This window comes from Crinia signifera, chromosome 19, assembly GCF_055691185.1.
Source record: "Crinia signifera chromosome 19, ASM5569118v1, whole genome shotgun sequence".
NCBI classification, from domain to species: Eukaryota; Metazoa; Chordata; class Amphibia; order Anura; family Myobatrachidae; genus Crinia; species Crinia signifera.
This window is the reverse complement of record NC_139226.1, coordinates 109,102,995-109,121,863: the sequence shown is the minus strand read 5'-3', so window position 1 is coordinate 109,121,863 and position 18,869 is coordinate 109,102,995. Positions and strand designations below refer to the sequence as shown.

The window sequence follows — 18,869 nt, the reverse complement described above, 5'->3', positions numbered from 1 at the left end:
CCTCAAGACTTAAGGGGGGCTGCAATTGCCTGTGTACTGCTCCTTGCAAACAGAACACAACATACAGATAATCTACTTTAAATCACCTTAAACTGTGATTGCTGTGTACCAGTGTTTTTGTGCATATACTGTAAACCAGGGGTGTCCAAACTTTTTACGACGAGGGCCAGTTTTGGTGAGGTGAAAATGTGGGGGGCCGACCATTCAGCCTGACATTCTTTGGATCATTAATCACATCAGAATGGTCCCCCTCTGCCCCCATTCACTTTATGTCCCCCAGCCTGCCCCTTCACTGTATATTCCCTAGACTGCCCCCCCTTCTCTGTATTTCCTCCAGCCTGCCCCCATTCACTGTATGTCCCCCACTCTGCCCTGTTCATTGTATATTCCCCTGCCTGACCATTGTTCTCTGTATGTCCCCCAGCCTGCTCCTCCTTCACTGTATTTCCACCATTCACTGTATGTTCCCCACTCTGCACCCATTCACTCTGTCCCCCCTTCTCTGAATGTCCATCACTGCCCCCATTCCCTGTATATCCCAATGCCTGACCCTCCTTCACTGTATGTCCCCCAATCTGCCCCCATTCACTGAATGACTCCCATTCACTCTGTTCCCCAGCCTGCCCCCCCCCCTTCTCTGAATGTCCATCACTGCCTCCATTCACTGTATGTCCCCCAGCCTGACCCTCATTCACTGTATGTCCCAAAGCCTGACCCTCCTTCACTGTATGTCCCCCAATCTGCCCCCATTCACTGTATGACTCCCATTCACTATGTCCCACAGCCTGCCCACCCCTTCTCTGAATGTCCATCACTGCCTCCATTCACTGTATGTCCCCCAGCCTGACCCTCATTCACTGTATGTCCCCCACTCTGCCCCCATTGACTGTATGTCCTCCTGCCTGCCCCCTCCCTTCTCTGTATGTTTCCCAGCCCCTTGTGTGAGCCAGAGGACAGAGGCAAAGCAGGAACTGCAAGGACAGAAGATGCTTGGGCTCCCGCTACCGCCCTCCTCCACTCTGCATGTTACGGGAGCAAGCTTCCCCCTTGCTGCACCCCCTCCCCACACACTGTTGTCACTGTGATTGCGGAGGTGGGTGATATACAATTGCAGCTGCAGGGGTTGGATGCATACTCACCCGAAAGATGCCAAACACATCTCACTGGCGGCCGGCATCTCCTCACTGCTGCAGACAGCAAGGTAAAGGCACGCTAGCCGGGGCCCCACCTTTAGTGCTGTGTGTCCCGCATCTGGTGCTCCACCCGCTTCTGGCTGGAGGCTGCGGGCCGCTTGAAATGACAGCAAGGGCCGCAATTGGCCCTCAGGCCGGACTTTGGATATACTGGCTGTAAACAAATGATGTACCTATATGCACACAAACAGGTACAGAGCAAAATACACACTTTGAATACCTTTACTATTAATTCAAGTACAGAAAATTATACTCCTATTAAAGCTCTACACACAAATAATAGTTTAAATAAATATTATTCACAGAGGCTCAAATATTATAAAAAATAAAAAGAACTTCCATGCACCTCGTGCAATGCATACCTTCCTTCAGCTGCATCACACTGAGTGACTCACTGAAATCTGGGCAGGCTCACTGCAGAGGATTTGCTTCTGCTGGGCTGCACAGGCAGCAGCCAATGGAAGCACTCTAGCTCTGGTGATGTGCACAGAATGGCAACCTGCCGGAAAGCTATTGCTGTCATCGCTCCATGTACTGGCAGCCCAAGTGTGGGGGGGGGGCTGAACTCCTCCCCACATGAAAGGAGGTCACGCATGGAGCCTGGTCAGGGCTGGTGCAAGCCCCCCGCCCGCCCCAGGCAAACCCCCCCCCCCGCGTGCCGCCCCCGCACTTACGGCACACGGCAGTGGGGGGGTGCGGCGGGCGCCCGCACCCCCCAGAGCGCTGTACCTGCTGTACTGATATGCAGCTTCCGGCTAGCGCGGGGGGGGGGGGGGGCAGCATCTCCATCTTTGCTGAAATCCCCCAGCAGACAGCGGGCGGTGTGCGCGGGGGGGGGGGGGCAGCGTCTCCATCCTCGCTGAAATCCCCCAGCAGACAGCGGGCGGCGTGCGCGGGGGGCAGCCTCGCCGGGCGGGATGGAATGGTATGCTTTCTGGTACCTCGGCGGCTCAGTACCCCCCTCCAGTGGCCGGCGCCCTAGGCAAATGCCTAGTCCTGCCTAGTGGTGGCGCCGGCCCTGTGCCTGGTGTTGTGACTCTTGACAGGAAAGACATGTAATCATGTGACACATGAGGACTTAAGAGAGACACAGACAGCCAGCAGAGAGCTCCAGAGGTAGATACCGCAACCTTCCTCCCCCCCTGCGGGTAGAATGCGCTCCCCCCTCTTGCGCACGAACATGATTTTGAACACGCGCACACCGGAGCTCTGATACTGGCTGTCTGTTTTACACAGGAAACCTCTTGGTTTTAACTGGAGGGGCTGCAGTCCTACAGCCCAATAGTAGGAGGCGCCACTGCTTATCTCACTTGTGATTGTGTGAGGAGACCGGCACAACATGCACTGTGTGGGGTCCTATGGGCCAAGGTTTGCAACAGACCGTCTGGAAGGTTATGAATGACTGATTCGGAAGAAGTTGGAAATTAGGACCGGAAGTTTTCCCGAGGATGAGTTCAGGAGACCATTAGATGACCAGAGTCTCTGCAATAAAGGCTGAGATTTAAATGATGTCATCTTTGTCACTCTTCGGAGGTCAGACAAGACCTGTTGATCTGCATCAGTTCCCTGGTAAAAGAAACTGATGCAGATCAACAAATCTTGTTGAGGCAAAGAAAAGACTCAGGGATGATCATGCGCGTTCTTCTCTGCTTGACATTCTCTATAAATAAGTCTCATTTGTTACATATGGAGATAGGTGTTATCCATTTATTAACAGTTATTTATATAGCGCACACATATTCCGCAGCGCTGTACAGATTTTTGAACACTCAATTCAGTCCCTGCCCCATTGGAACCAGAAGGGGGGGGGGGGGGGGGTAAAAAAATCACTCAGTAGCGCTGGCTGATTACACCGGGGGATCTAAGATAACATCCAATATCTAGTTTATTTTTAGAGTATGGCTGCTGCCACCTTATCAGAGAGAATGCGTTTCTTTGTGAAGCAAAACAAAACAAGATGTGTGGAGACAGTAAATCCCCACTAGATGGCGCTGCCACACTCAACAAGATTTCCCAATAAAACTCTGTTAGAGAAATATATTGCTTTTTATATTATTCAGTTTAATAAAAAAACATCGTATATAGTATAAGATCAGTAAATGCGCATTTTACATATAAATAATTACACTCAAATATGACACACTAGACATACAATACAAAACATATAAAATAGCTTAGACACGGGCTGGCTATGAGGCTTATGGCTGCATGTGAATTTTCATGAGACAATAAAGCTTTTTACTTTTTGAGCAAATATTTACCAGTCCACATGGATTGTCACTCTTGCTATGCTGGGTATGGATACCAGGTCCTATATCTGAGCAGGGACTACTTTATATTCCGCAGTGGATGTCCACTCCCTTAGTGATAGGAGTTCAGCTCCAGGTACCGGTTCCGTTACCGTTAGTGTCCCAATCCCAAGTGGGATATTTGTATTCCAAATGATGGTGGTGGCTGGCAATGGTCTGGCTAGAGCAGGCTCCAGAACGCGTTCCTCCGCCTTTAATACGCTCGGCGGCTTCCTCAGCTGGATCCAGTGGAGCTTACAATCTACATTCCCTACCACATGTACACACGCACACACAGACATTCTAGGGTTAATTTGTTGGGAGCCAGTTGGCCTACCAGTATATTTTTGGGAGGAAACTGGCGTACCCAGAGGAAACCCACCCAAGCACGGCGGATAACATACACACTTTGCACAGTTAGTGCCATGGTGGGAATTGAACCCTTCACTGGCCATGCTTCCCAGGGTATGCGTTCAAACAATCAACAGTCATTAGGTTGACCAGTATTGGTCGACTGTCAAAAGGTTGAAACGGCAAAAAAGGTCAATATAGGTCAACATGCCCAAAAAGTCCACACAAGCACGAGGTTGACATGAGTTTTTCAGCATATTTTTGGTGTCTATTTCAATACCAGGATTTAGTTGCCTTGTCTGATTTCTTACATCATAGCAATAACTATAATGGAGCAGACGTTACCGTACCTGAATTTCCTGGAGAGAACATAATTTTTTTTTTTTTCTGATGAGTGTTACTTTTTGCAATTACTGGGATGTGCAATGGGCTCATGCTGCTCCATCATTTGCAAATATTTGATTTTTTTTTTTTTTTTTTAAACGTTTATCTTGAACATTATGCACACATCTGATTTTCTCCACCCGACATACAGTAGATGACATCTTCTACTTTTGTCTGGAACAATTGTTTTTGCATAATTTCTGAAATAAATACCGTTGACAGCCATAAATATATATATATATATATATATATATATATATATATATATATATATATAGATATAGATATAGATATATATAAATATTATACTATGCAAAACCTTGGCTGGCAATGGGATCTGGCAATCCATGCTTTGTACCAATCCCACTGCCACACATTTGTAATTCAATTAGAGGGAAGCCATTTCTGCAATTCTGTCCAGATCCCCTTGCTCTGCTGATAGTTGTACCCTGTCTTGTACATGTATGTCCAGTATACACTAATGTGCTGCACTGACTGATTTACCAGATGGCGATATATCATATTACATTGCTCAATATTTACTACACAGGACTTACAACCCCTTGCTATCCCAGCACCTACCCCCGTCTATAATGATCATGTGACCGGTCCCCGCTGTGGTTGACGTCTCGATACAGACTGTTGCCCGGCTTCTGCTGTACTATGGAAGGTGACGTCATTGTACGGAACTAATCATGTGACCTGTCTGCTGACGTCAGTGTACGGAGCTCTGTGCTCTTCCGGCTACTCTGATGCTGGTGTCTAGCTCGGTCTCGGAGACAGCTGTGGGGGTGGGAGAATAGGGGACCGGAGGCAGAGGCACAACAACCCGGAGAGGGACGCATGGGAGCTGGCCGGGCAGGAGGCGGATGATGATGATGATGATGATGACGACGACGATGGCCGTTGGCCGTTGGGGATGTTCCCAGGGAAGTGTGTAAGTGTCAACACAGCCCAGTGTCAGTGTGTCAGCCCCCAGTGCTGGTTAAGGTTCCCCAGGGCATAACTGTGACATTGCTGCAGGTGTCTGTATGCTAGAGCAGGTGTGCTCCCTCCCCTTCACCTGTAATCTAGGCACCTGCTGCCCATCACTGATCCATAGGTTGTGGGGGATAAATTAGCAGCCAATCAGCTTCCAACTGTCATTTTACAACGGACAGGAGGTGATGGGTGGGCACTTCATCTCTGTCCGAGCTTTGATACCTCTCCCCTGTTAGAGGCTTATTCATGGGCAATGTTATGGCCAATGGCAGAATGCACTATATTAGGCACTATATTAGGCATAAGTATGCTTACTCATTTTGGTACTTCCTCATCTTTGCGGCCACAGCTTACGCTACGGAACTTATGTAGCGTAAGCTAACCGCACCACCCTGGGTCCACACCACCCTCCTGTGTCCATGCCACCATCTATTACCTTTAGTAAAGTTGTGACTAGCGATACCAGACACCGAGCCCGAAGAGTGGTGAGCTAATCGAGATGCCGAAGCGTGGTGAGTGAACAATGGTGCTATTCTGAAAGCGGCTAACATAACTGGCGTAAGCTGTGGCCACAAAGATGAGGAAATACCCTCATTTTATTATTATTACCCTTTATTTATGAGGTGCCACAAGGGATCCACAGCACTCGGTTACAGAGTACATAAACAAATAAGGAAAACAAGAAAACAGTGACTAATAGTGTCAGATCAGATCGCACCGGGACTCGCATCTCACTGCATGACAGTGGGGCACAATTTACACTATATAGTGTTGCCTGCCCTCTCTATCTGGCTGCCGATATGCGTTCACATGGGAGTGCGCATCGGGCTCGGAAGCCCTAAAAAAGCATGCAATTTGGCTTCCGATGTTCCCTATATCGGGAACATTGGAAGCCAAATCTAACCGTGTGTACACACTATAAGGGACCCATTTATGTGCTGAGCTGGGTGCCAGGGGGGCCGGCACTGACCCGGTGGCAGTGCGGTCTGTAGCCCCTTAGGCTACAATGGGCTTCCACCAACTCAGAATGACAGTAACCCAGGGACCCGAAGCTATGCTGTCCAGTGTTGATACTTTGGGTAGCTTTGCACCTCCCATAGTAACCTAAGGGGGGATGCAGCTGGCTGCGGTGCAGGAGGGATCCCTGCTGCGGTCCCTCCTAGATACATTCAGGTGATGCTTAATATTTAGGGCTCACCCCAAAAAATGGTTGTTTTGGGGGTTTTAACCGCAAATATTAATTGATAAATGGGCCCCTTACAGTTCTGGGCAGTATAGGACAAGTGCAGGGTATAGAAACCGCTGCATCAGCAGACGATTACAATAATTATAGGGATGGCAGAAAACCCGAGGGATTTGGTGCCATTGAAGAAGGGAGGGTGGAGTAGAAGATGGTTTAAGGAAGAGAATGAAGGGCCCTGCTCGTGAGGCTTTACATTAGTATTCTGTTCCTCATCATATAGTAATTAAAGTTATTTTGTGTGTTCTAGTGCTACTGAAATGTATGGTATAGTATACATGGCATGAGTCTGTTACCCTTTCAGTTGCTGCCTTTTAGTGTACGCATGTAATGTTTTGGGGTCTGTGTCTTGCATGGTGCCTTATGGATGCCTCCTCCTGGTTCTGTATTGTGCAGGTGTTAATCTGTCTGTGACTCAGATATGCAGTCTTCTGATTGCGTAAGGTGTGGTGAGAAGTCCTGCTGATGTTGGAAGGTGCTCAGGACTGCAGGAACTCTGCGCTCCTCCACAGCGAGCCACAGGAAAATGTCCTCCCTCGTACTCTTACTACTGCTGCTGTGGCCTGTGGAAGGGGTCAACGATGTTTCGGGCAAAACAATTCAGCAATGGAATGCCGAATTCAACAAAGAATATAATGATTTTGTAAATAATGAATTGCAAAACATATATGCCTTCAATCACACAATGCTGCGAAACAAGGTAAGACCAACTCTGGGGGATCACTGTAAATAAAAGGCAAGCAGTGCTTTTTGTGAGGGTTTTATCCTTTAAACTTGTGTACTTGTCCAGTTAGTGCACTTAAAGCAACCTATCGACTTCTTGGTCCTTATTTCCATAAAAGGTTGGCTGCGTCTACTTTTGCAGGTTTATCTGAAAAGGGGCCTGGGGGAAATGTCACATTTTGCTACTGGGATTATAACCAAAATTAATGTCTTATGTATGTATTTATTTTTTTGTAACAATCATATATTTATATAAGCCGCTCGAGGCAAATGCTTCGAAAGCTGCTACCTTGTGATTGCCTGTTGTGCATTTGTGAAAAAGAAAGATGTAGTTTCACTCGCTGCCAACAGATGGCAGTGTTTTGGAACTGCCAACTTGTTCTGTGGATAAAAAATAGTCATGTTCCTGCCAAGATTTCCTTAAATCAGGCATGTGCTAACTAAGGCCCTCCAGCTGTTGTAAAACTACAAGTCCCATCATGCTTAGCCAGAGTTTTGTTATTGGGTGAAGCTAAAACGATGGCAAGGCATGATGTCCACAACATCTGCAGGGCCACAGTTTGGACATGCCTGCCTTCAATTAACCAATCAGTGAGCATTTAATCTAATTTAAATAATCTCATGCAGCAAAACAAAATCTAATGCGGCTGTAAAATGAAATGTCCATCCATCACAAAACTTGGCAGACTCCTTTGTTGTATTTTATGGCCACACATGTGCAGGGGGAGGGCATGTAGGAGGCGCAAAGGGGGCGTTCGTACCCACAAAAATGCTCCCAGGAAAACACTGGGCGTCCCCTCGAGTCTGACTTAGATTAGCGAGCAATACAGAAATCATTCGATGGTCGGCGACCATCGAATGATTTCGGGCTTGCACACAAGCCTGCCAATGGACATTCGGCATCTAGCGAAGGGCGGGCATTCGCGTGCCCAGTGGGCGTCGTTACGTGGCTCACAAAGCCGCAATATACTGCTGCTTTGAGAGTCAACCAAAATCAGGCCCAATTTGTTTGTTTGTAACATCGATCATAGGCCTATCAGGTCAGCCCTGCAGGACACCCGATGTATCGGTACATCGGACTGTGTATGCGTGATGTAACAGGTAGGCCAGAGCAGCTGGTGAATATAAGATCACAATTGGGCAGGAATATTTAAATGACTCTGTTGCCAGACAGGTGGAGAAACGGTAAGCCGTATCAGACTGGGTCATGAAGGGGATGTGCGGCCGAACAATGCATTGGTAGGGGCTTATATTTAGGGGTGTTCCCAGTTGCTGGAGTGGGTGTGGCCAGTCACCTAACTGTTGGAGAGTGCATGGACTGAACCCCTTGGTAAATACTACTAGCCCATACACAGTAACGTACCAGGTTAATTACAATAATACCCCGTAGTCCTGTACAGTATAAGGTAACACATGCATAATTCCTGAGCAGAGAACATGATCACTGGAGAGGGGGGTTTGTCCCCAGGCAGTGTGACCCCCTGTGCCCCTGCACAAGATCCCTTGTGTCTAAACCTTGCCAATCGATGGATTGGGCGGGTGGCCAATGCTTGGGCATAACGTGTACCCAGCCTTGGGCTTGCTCTGTGTAATGCTCTGCAGCCGAACATTCTGCAGATGGTATGTTTCTTTTATTAGTAGAAAGTGTTTTGCAACACTGGGGATTTCCTGACCAGGAAAAAAACTGCTGTAAATACAAGTTACTGAAGACATAATATAAAAAATTAAATACATAAAGGGCAATAACAAGAACTGCAAATGATAAATGATGGGAAAAGCAGCCATTGTCTGTAGTAGTTAAGGACAACAGCATTATATGAAAACCTGGATATGTCTGCAGACAAGGCCAATGCCTATTCCTGTTGTATTCTCTTGGGTAAATGTACTAAGATGGGATGTTTCCCATAGCAACCAATCCGTTTTTACGTCTTGTTTATTTAGAACCTTCTAGAAGATAATAAAATCTGATTTGGTTTCTATGGGCAGCATCCTATCTCCAGTAGAACTCCCATCTTAGTAAATTTACCCCTCTGTGTTTTGTTAAACCCCCCCCCATTTAGAGGCCACTGATACTGCTTTCAGATCAGAAATGCAGGGTCGCACCTGGACTTATAACCGGTTCAGGAAGAGAAATGTGAACCTCGAAACCAGTTAAAGCTGCTGTATATGGGAGTGTGTAAAGCTCCCCGTAAATATATGAACAAAAAAAAAGGGGGGGGGGGGGGGTTATACAGCGCTGGGTTATTCTGAATGATGACCAAACACAATTATATAGTAAAATACAAAAGCATTTATTACAACAATAAAGAGAGTACTCTCTATGAAAAAAATATGTATAGATACATACACTTAAAAAATGTAAATTACGCAATGGATAAAAAAAAAAAGGGGGGGGGGGGGGGTTGTTTGAAGGATGTCAGTGCATGCACATGGCTCCGAAAAGTTAAAGAAGGTAATTCATTGGGCCAATAAATATATTATAGTTACCACCATTAATGGTCAATTCATCAGGGTCTCATCTGGTGACCTGAAAATGGTTCCGGTTAAATTCCCAGCATGTCAGTCCAGTTTGCCTCAGATGGAAAGGAGCAGGAGTGGTTGGTGGAATGATGGAATAACCACCGCCGTGAATCACTGCCAATGGAGGTGTGGACCTGTTGGGCCCAAGATGGTGGAAGCTGGTCCGGAATAAGTTCACCGCTATGGAGCCTGGTGCAAGGTGGTGTTGGGCTCTTGGTTGGGGCCCAGGTAGGGGGTAGGCCTTAGTGGGTATCAAGGTCTGTGGTAGGGCTAAACGTGTTTCGACGTATCAGCACGTCTTCATCAGGAGCAGTAATGACAGGGGGTATAGGGAAGCGGTATATATACCCCCCGGCGGAGCAGCCCCTCAGGTAAACCAGCAGCTGTTTTAACCGGTTCAGACCTGGTGCTGCAATATGGGCGATTCGCTGATGTCATCAGGGGTGTGGCGGCACGTCATCGGGGGTGGGGGAGGAGGCAGCGATTAGAGCTGGCGCTGCTCCAAGAACTGCCTCCTTCATAGTGTGAACGGGAAAGGGGTCACTCGACCCATTCACACCGCACGGCAACAACCGGTAAGAACTCTGCTTTCTTAACGGTTCTTATTGCCGTGTTGCTACCCATTTGCGGCACCCGGTAACCCCTTTCACAATGCTCTAATTACTGGGCTTCTACCCGGTAATTAGTTGCGATGTGAAAGGGGTATTATTTTATTATGCATACTTACCCTCCCGGAATGGCCGGGAGGGTCTTGAAATCGGGGCCCCATATCAGCCCCCCACACCCCCTCCCTTTGCCGATCAAATACCGGCATTCATTGCTCTTTAGGGTGGCGGCAGGCTAAAGTGCCGCAAACCGCGTAATTTTGTACCACCCCCTTCCCCGAAGAGCTGCATATCATGGCATTTACAGGAATAGGGTGGGGCTTAATGATGGCAAGCCACGCCCACACCCCCAGGGAAAGCTGCAGAGAGTCTCCTCTCCGGACTTCTCCCAGAGAGGAGACTTTTAAAGGTAGGCAAGTATGTTGTTATGGCAACTTGCAAGTCAGAGGCTGTTACATCCCTGCCAAAAGGTTCTGGATAAACTGTCTCCAGTACGTGTAACGCTCCAAAAGGCAGCAGAAAGAAAGTGTAGCACACCATGCTGTGACGTGCAGAATGTATTTTGGCAAGCTCTCACATCAAGTCATATCTTGAATCTGATGTGCGGAAAGTCTTTCCCATTTTACAGTGACATTAAGTGACAAGTCACAAGCAAACATTGACTCAACACTGGCTGCACATTCTAAATGGTGACTGCATTGTTCTCAGTGACCTTAGTCTCCTATCAGATCAAATCCATTCAGAGATTATAAACAGAGTAGTTTTTATTCATTTTTAAAAAGGAAAAAAATTATTAAACAAAAATGTATGTGACTAAGGGGTAGATGTGGTGATGAATACAGAATAAATACATATATTACGCAAATACAGGAACATAGGATACATGTGTGAGGGGAGCGGTCTGATAACATTGGGATGCCCTCCACCAGGAAACTATAACGTCTCAAGAATTGAAACCTATATTAGTTTTTGAGTGAATCTAGTTTTACTGATACTTAAATATAAAAGTCTTAACACTGTAGTAATAATTGCAGAGATGCTGTGTATGCATGGGATGATTCTCCTAAGCGATTGCCTGAATCTCACCATGTGTACGCAGTGGGCAGCAGCATCTGCATATTATATATCATTGTATTATTGCACTAATATTATCCATGTTGTGTGTACAACCAAACATGTAAATAGGAATTCTGCAGTGTTACATTGTCAGAGACGAGGTTACGGAATTGTTTCGGGGCCCATGCTTAAGCACATTTAACCCATCCTTGTTGGAAATAAACACATTTGCTGCTATATACGATGCTCGCTTTATGTACGGTACACACCAGAACGATTTGGCCCAAAATGACCCAATTTAGATACAATCTCGACCAATTGTATGTAAATTGGGCATGTTTTTGGCAGTTTCTGATCCCATCCTGATCCGATGCGCGGGTCGTTAGGTCATTTCTCAGATCCTACACACAGATCTTATGACCTGCTCACGATCTGCATCGTTCTGGTGTGTACCCAGCATTAGGCCGGGAAAGCGAAAAGATGGCAGTGTAACAATAAATCTTGTCTCCGAGTAGAGAACCCATTTAAACGGAATCCGTATTGGATTGCAATAGTGTCATTTGTGCTTTACAATTGGGATGTTTCGCAAACATTAGGCATTGTACACAGAGGAACACAGGTCTCTGCAAATGTGACTATAGTAATAAGAAGCTTAAGCTGAAATCAAACACTTGTTTAAGAATGCAGAAAGATACAGCATCTGGCTGATTGGACATAGGCAATTATTTAAATCATAAAACATATAACAAATTTTGCTCAATGAACCCCCAATTTCTTTTGAATGTTTGTATTATGTACCACAATCGCACAATATTTGTAAACGGCTTGTACTGTGTCTGTTCAACATGTCTACAGTTTTTTTTTGGCTAAGTATGTATTACTATTATTATCTTGTCATGTTTTGAAGCTTTAACTAAAAAACGTTTCTCAAATGGGTTGTTAAATGCCTTCTTACTCAGTGCTGCTTACCAGAAGTGGCGAGTGTTATGGGGCCTACACACATTGCGATTGTTAGCCAATTTCTAAGCGATCTGACTAGAGACCGGAGAACACTGAAGCTGAAAGCGCGCTCAGCACACATCGCTACACATCGCTGGTGTGTGCTGAGCAGCGCTGCGATCTGAGCAATGTAGCATCGCTCAGATCGCTCAGCACACTCTCTATGTGTGTAGGCCCCATTAGTACTTCTCATGGCTACCCTTGTAACTTGGATCAGAGGGCCAGGGCTGTATTTTGTGTAGCCAGCACAATACAAATCATCTATAGCAGCTCCTTATAGCTCTATGGACTGGATCACTGATTCATTTAACAGTGGTGGGAATGGGGTTGATTTATTATAAAGGAGAAGTCGGAAGTTTTGGCATTAAGTCTTTTTAGTGTCATGTCTTAGTGGTTGATTTCGCACATAATATGGGTCAATGGTTAAAAATTCCTGAAATCTATTTTATAAAATATAAAAGTCCACAATTTTTTTTTTTTCAAATTTGAAATTTCCAGTGTTAGCAGCTAAAACTGTTAACAACAGATCGGTGTACATACTCTGTAGTATCCTACTGATACCCCATTCTCACTGCAGGCAAATTCCCAGGTCTAGCATGTCAACCCGGAAATTTGCCTTTTAACACAGGTTTTATTGCAGTGTGAACGGGTCACATACATGGGTAAAACCCTTTTTTTTACTTGTATTTGAGATCCGGGTATGCAGACACGTGTTGACCTGTTCTCACTGCATAAAAACCCGCGTTAAAAGGCCTTCACCCGGGAATTTGCCTAGCAGTGAGAACGGGGGTCCATCGCTGCAGTCCCTGGCATTTTAATGCCGTGTAGTTCTCACTCGCAGTATAAATGAAAGGGAAAAGTATGAATACAGCAAATATCATGATCTACTCCATGGTTGGAGAATCAGGTTTGCAGTTTATTTTATTCATTCCATAAAAAAAAGGTGAGGTGTGGTGCCTTACAGCATGTGACCGTCTGTGCATGTTGATCAGCCATCTATAGGCATATCACCATAACCCTTTGCCTGCCAAGTGAATTTGTCAAAAGAGGTTGTGAAAATTGGCAAACAAAGATTTTTATTCATCATAATTTCCTGTAATGTTCACCTTTTATATAGATAATATAATTTATTTTTACACAACATTTTGTTTTTTGAATTTATATAACAAATGTGAGGAACGCTGGCATTTTTATGCGGATATTTTGAACATCTCTCACAGATGTTGGCACTCAAAGGGTTAATAATCCAACGTATATTTATAAAATCTCTCCTTTTTACTAAATATAGCTTATTGATAACAAAAAAATACTTTATTTTTTTTTCCTGTAACGTAATTTAAATTTTATTTTTTTACAATTTAATCCAGAGCTTTATCTTCCCAGTAAGCACCACCGGTTTATTGACGCTGTTTGCCAGAGTTGGACTAGCCTGCACCATCTTTACGACTGTAAATCAGGACATACATTTCCCATCCCTTTGCAGTAGTGAATGGGTTTTCCTGGAACATTTTTGACCCAGTGATGACAGTTTTACCTCTAAAGGCCCCCATACACTACAACGATATATCTGACACTGAAATTGGATGCAATTTGCCATGAACTTCCCCATGGACTTTCCCGGGAGTGATTCCAGACCATTTGATACTTTGGTGTATTCTTTGCATAAGATCTATCTCGTGCGATTGATTAAGCCGAGATAAATGGAATGAGATATATCTTATGGTATACAATTGTACCAAAAGATCTATCTGATGGGCTGGGTTAGGGGGCTAGAGGTACTGGAAACCTCAGTCAAACTTCCTACGATATATTGCATGCGCAAAAAGTACTCCTTTTTACATGTGATTCCGAAACTTCGCAATCGGATGAAATCGTGGGAAATCGTTCTAGTGTATAGGGGGGGGCCTTTACTGTCATTCAGATCCTTTGCGTTTGAATAATATCAATGTGCCAATGCTGACTTCTCATTAGCTTGCAGAAATGTTTATTCCCTAAAGCTGCCGGTTGCTGTAACTGTGCCTCACCCTGTTTTGTATTTAGACGGAGGGGGTGAGAGTGTCTGTTAAAGTGTTATCGGAACAGAAAGGAACGCCTTTGCTCTTTGTCGCCCGGCAGAAGGAGGCTGTGGTGTCTTTCCAAGTACCACTTATCCTCAGGGGGTTGTAAGTAGCAACAGTTCTCCTTGTATTTTACCCAAGTGTATATATATTCTAATTGCCAGGCTGTTCTAGCAATGTATTATCACACTGCGATTATCATTCTGCCTATCCTTTCCCAGCAAGCAGCTTTACAATGCCCTGCCCCTCGTTATGTCTGCGGGATGTGCTCATTACGTCGACACATACTCGGTCGGCATGCATTGGTTCGACCACTAAAAGTTGACATGGCTTAGGAGGACACATTAAATAGGTTGACAGGCCTGCAAGGTCGACAATGAGAAGGTCGACATGAGTTTTTTGGGTGTTTTTGAGCCGACAGGTGGTATTTCATGCCCTACCATCCACTGGGGCATGGAAGGAGGATAGAATAGTGTGCCAGGCATCATGTCCAAAGCATGCCGAGCGCAGCGGTACACTTTGACCGTGTCATGTAGACTGTCAACATTCAGGGCAAAAAGCGTGAAAAACTAATGTCGACCTTTTGACTGTCGACCTTGCTGTTGTTGACCTAATGCTTGTGTCAACCTTCCAACCCTGTCGAACTTAGACATGTCAGCCTATATCATGAGTTTCAACCTAAGCCATGTCGACCTTTATTGGTCGACCCAAAGATACTAATTCTATTTATACATTTTCCTCCTTTCCTTAGGTACCAGCGCAATTACCAATACCAAGATGTTGGGCGCACGCTTTGCCAACCACCAACTAGGGCAGAGACGGAGTCCTTTTACGTGGATGTTTCCACCCTGTCCGAGAAGAACACCACCTATGGTTTGCGTGTCACACACGTGGAGAGTTTTGTGCTGCGGTGAGAAAGCGTGTATCCCTGTGATGCTTTGTATGTAGATCCGTGTGTTTGTATCAGAGTGAATTTCATGAGGTTTTTTTTTTTTTATCTTTGTAGGACAACAGAACCGTTCAGTTTTAATGCAACTCCGGCTCAGCCTCAGGTATAATGTTGTAGAGGTGGCAAGTACGCGTTTTTCTATTAGGTCGAGATAAGTTTTATGTCTGTGTTAGTTGTCTAGATTAGCAGGAAATGCTCTGGAATGGTGGATTCTACTACTCCTCGTACCAAGCTTTCATGTTACATCCTGCCACATATCACAATGCTATTAATTCAGGGTTGCCTACCCTCCCTGAATGGCCGGGAGGATCCCGAAAATTGGGTCCTCCTCCCGGCTCCCCGGAAAAGTGGGCAACCCTCCCGGATTCTGGGGGACCCCATACCACCCCCCGATTGCAGCGTGTTCCCCCATACCTCTGAGTTTAAATGCGGCAATCCGCGGGTCTCTGAGGAGGGGGTGGAGCTAAAATGCCCACAATCGCGTCATTTTAGCCCCGCCCCCTCCATGGAGATATGTGAATTAATTTATTTATTTTTACATACTAGGGGCGGGGCATAATGATGTAACTCTCAAGCTCCGCTCCTGAACTGCAGCTGGAAATCTCCTCTCCGGGCTTCTCCCGGAGAGGAGACAGAAAAAGTCGGCAACCCTGTACTAATTGCATATGTACTACCATATGCAATTAGTTTTGCAAAGGACAGCTCTTCTGAAAAGAGCTGCCATTTGCAATGCTGGCCCTCCCCGGTTTCAGACCCAGGGGGGGGGCGGGGTTGACATCACACCCATCTACAGCACAATGTAGGAAGAAAACTATAGGCTTCTATCTGGTAATGCCAGGAACACTTAAACTTGTGCAATAGCTCATAAAACACTTTAATATGTGATAACATGTTATTGCCAAGTGCTGATAGCTGCAAAGGTTACCTTTATCAAAAACATTATAGTTATTTCTTCTAACTAGTTCCATAAAACCAGTAATCAAATAGTTATCACAGTATTGTGAATGGTTTGGAGGCTGTTGGCTGTTGGAGGCTGAGGGAGGGAATGCTTGTGTGCGTGCAAAAAGCTGCCCCAGAAACGCCATATGCCTTTTTTGCATCTGCTCTTTCATAGACATTACTCTCTTGCATAGACATTACTTGTGTCACCAAAAGATTCTTAAAGTGAAAATAACTCTGCATCTGGGTATCTTCTTGTTCTTGCATTGCGGCATCCAATTCACTGAGCTTCTCATAGAGGATCTATGGTAGTGGAGCGGGTAGCTTCTCATAGAGGATCTATGGTAGTGGAGCGGGTAGCTACTCATAGAGGGTCTATGGTAGTGGAGCTGGTAGCTTCTCATAGAGGATCTATGGTGGTGGAGCGGGTAGCTTCTCATAGAGGATCTATGGTAGTGGAGCGGGTAGCTTCTCATAGAGGATCTATGGTAGTGGAGCGGGTAGCTTCTCATAGAGGATCTATGGTAGTGGAGCGGGTAGCTTCTCATAGAGGATCTATGGTAGTGGAGCGGGTAGCTTCTCATAGAGGATCTATGGTAGTGGAGCGGGTAGCTTCTCATAGAGGATCTATGGTAGTGGAGCGGGTAGCTTCTCATAGAGGATCTATGGTAGTGGAGCGGGTAGCTTCTCATAGAGGATCTATGGTAGTGGAGCGGGTAGCTTCTCATAGAGGATCTATGGTAGTGGAGCAGGTAGCTTCTCATAGAGGATCTATGGTAGTGGAGCGGGTAGCTTCTCGTAGTGGAGCGGGTAGCTTCTCATAGAGGATCTTTGGATGTGAAGCGGGTAGCTTCTCAGAGGATCTTTGGTAGTGGAGCGGGTAGCTTCTCATAGAGGATCTTTGGTAGTGGAGCCACATTGCCTGTTTTTTGGAGATGCGGCCAGCTTTGCAGCACCAGGTGATGAGAAAGGGCAGTTGGATTTGTCAGTGCGAGTTAAAAATAATAATTGATTACATTGATCATAAAAGGCCCGCTCCATTCGGCCTGCACCACTCTGATTTCTTATGTTGTCATGGACTATTCTTATTTGGTGCTTTAAGTTTATTCATAGGTACGTGGTAACCCTTTGCTGGCCAGGATCTTTGCTATGTTAGAATAAATTACAGCATATTTTACAGCCAGTCATTTTTTTTTTAATGTAAATTTATTTCCTCTTTTACGCCTCACTTCAAGGAGTTTGCATACCTCTTCATCACTCCAGTGAGACATGCTCTCTCCTACTCTCCTACTGTATGATGCTGGTGATCGGCTACTGCTGCAGTAGCTGGCCCACCTTTCACACAGAAAAAGGACCAGTGGTGAACCGCAAACTACCAGGTAGAACCGATTCACCCGGTAATTTTGGTTTTCTGTGCGAAAGGGTTATAAGTGTCAGGGACCTGGGACGAAGGGTAGAATACTTTTACTCACCCAAAAATCCCAGGTTTGATGCGCGTTCACGTAGACAAATCCAGGATTTTTATGTATAGTGTAAAGGGGTATAATAGTATTTTTAGGAGCTTTAATTATTAATCAGGTAATATCTCGGCTATTGATGAATTTAGCTATGGTGAAACTGTTTGTTTTCTAGATATTTCCACCTTAGTAACAGCATATAGCTACTTGTTTGTGGACTGCTTACTACTTCCTGCAGCCATTTTACATATTAATTTTGCGGCCTTGTTTCTATGTAATAGTTGTGGAGACATTTATAAAAAAAAAAAAAAAAAAAACTGTAGTTAAAAACTAAATGTTAGTAAAAAGTTGAATTTATAAAACTGTATGGCCTTCTTTTAATAAGAAATGTAACCATCTGTGAGGAACAGTTGTGCGAGAAGTGTCCTGATCTTTCTATCCGTTCGCTGTGAGCCTGCCATTTTGTTTCCTGTTGCTGAATGTATGAAAGGAGGTTTTGTCAGACTTTCATTTTTTAAAAGCTTGTGCAAATTGATGCCTGAATTCTTAATCTTATTTATCCTGTTCCTTTATTGTCTTTCTGCAGTATTTTAAGTATATTTTTCCAGAGGAAGTGGATTCTGTGATTGTAAAAGTCTCTTCTCCGTCCGCATTCCCCTGCTCTGTCATCTCTATACAGGATATTCAGGTATGTACAAAATGGCTTTTGTGTGGGGTATATTGGTGAGTTGGCTGCTTGTGTATTGTGGAAACAATGTCCTTTCAGACGCAGGTTCCAAGATGTTTATAAATAAATAGTTTGAGTATTCATAGTGAGACAACAGCACAAATGTGTCTTGGTCAAGTGGTGCAGCATGTGATAGAATAAATACATTTTATTACGCGTTTCACTGTACTGCGGACCGTTTCTTCAGACAGCGATCGCTCAATCCCCACCCCAGAACAAGTTAGACACTGCCACTCAAGGATAAAAAGCTTCTTCTGATTTCAGCAATAGGATCTTCACAAAAAAAAAGGCCCTACACTGAAGAAGCAGGAAGGAGTACTGTGAAACGCGTAACAAAGTGTATGCAGTCTATTGCATGCTGTACCAGATAATCAGAACACGTGTATTGATGCCATGCGAC

General features: G+C 45.2%; 1 protein-coding gene across 2 annotated transcripts in view; it reads left to right on the top strand.

The window, feature by feature from the left end:
* Nucleotides 1-4,916: 4,916 nt before the first annotated feature.
* The window catches only part of SIDT2 (SID1 transmembrane family member 2), a 42,430-nt gene continuing 28,477 nt past the window's right edge, over nucleotides 4,917-18,869 (top strand). For both annotated transcript variants that reach the window (XM_083163159.1, XM_083163158.1), the window contains exons 1-6: nucleotides 4,917-5,153; nucleotides 6,834-7,137; nucleotides 14,381-14,502; nucleotides 15,149-15,307; nucleotides 15,404-15,449; nucleotides 18,329-18,430. In XM_083163159.1, the coding sequence (XP_083019285.1) occupies nucleotides 6,964-7,137; nucleotides 14,381-14,502; nucleotides 15,149-15,307; nucleotides 15,404-15,449; nucleotides 18,329-18,430 (603 nt within the window). In that variant the 5' untranslated portion in view covers nucleotides 4,917-5,153; nucleotides 6,834-6,963. The remainder of the gene's footprint in view (nucleotides 5,154-6,833; nucleotides 7,138-14,380; nucleotides 14,503-15,148; nucleotides 15,308-15,403; nucleotides 15,450-18,328; nucleotides 18,431-18,869) is intronic.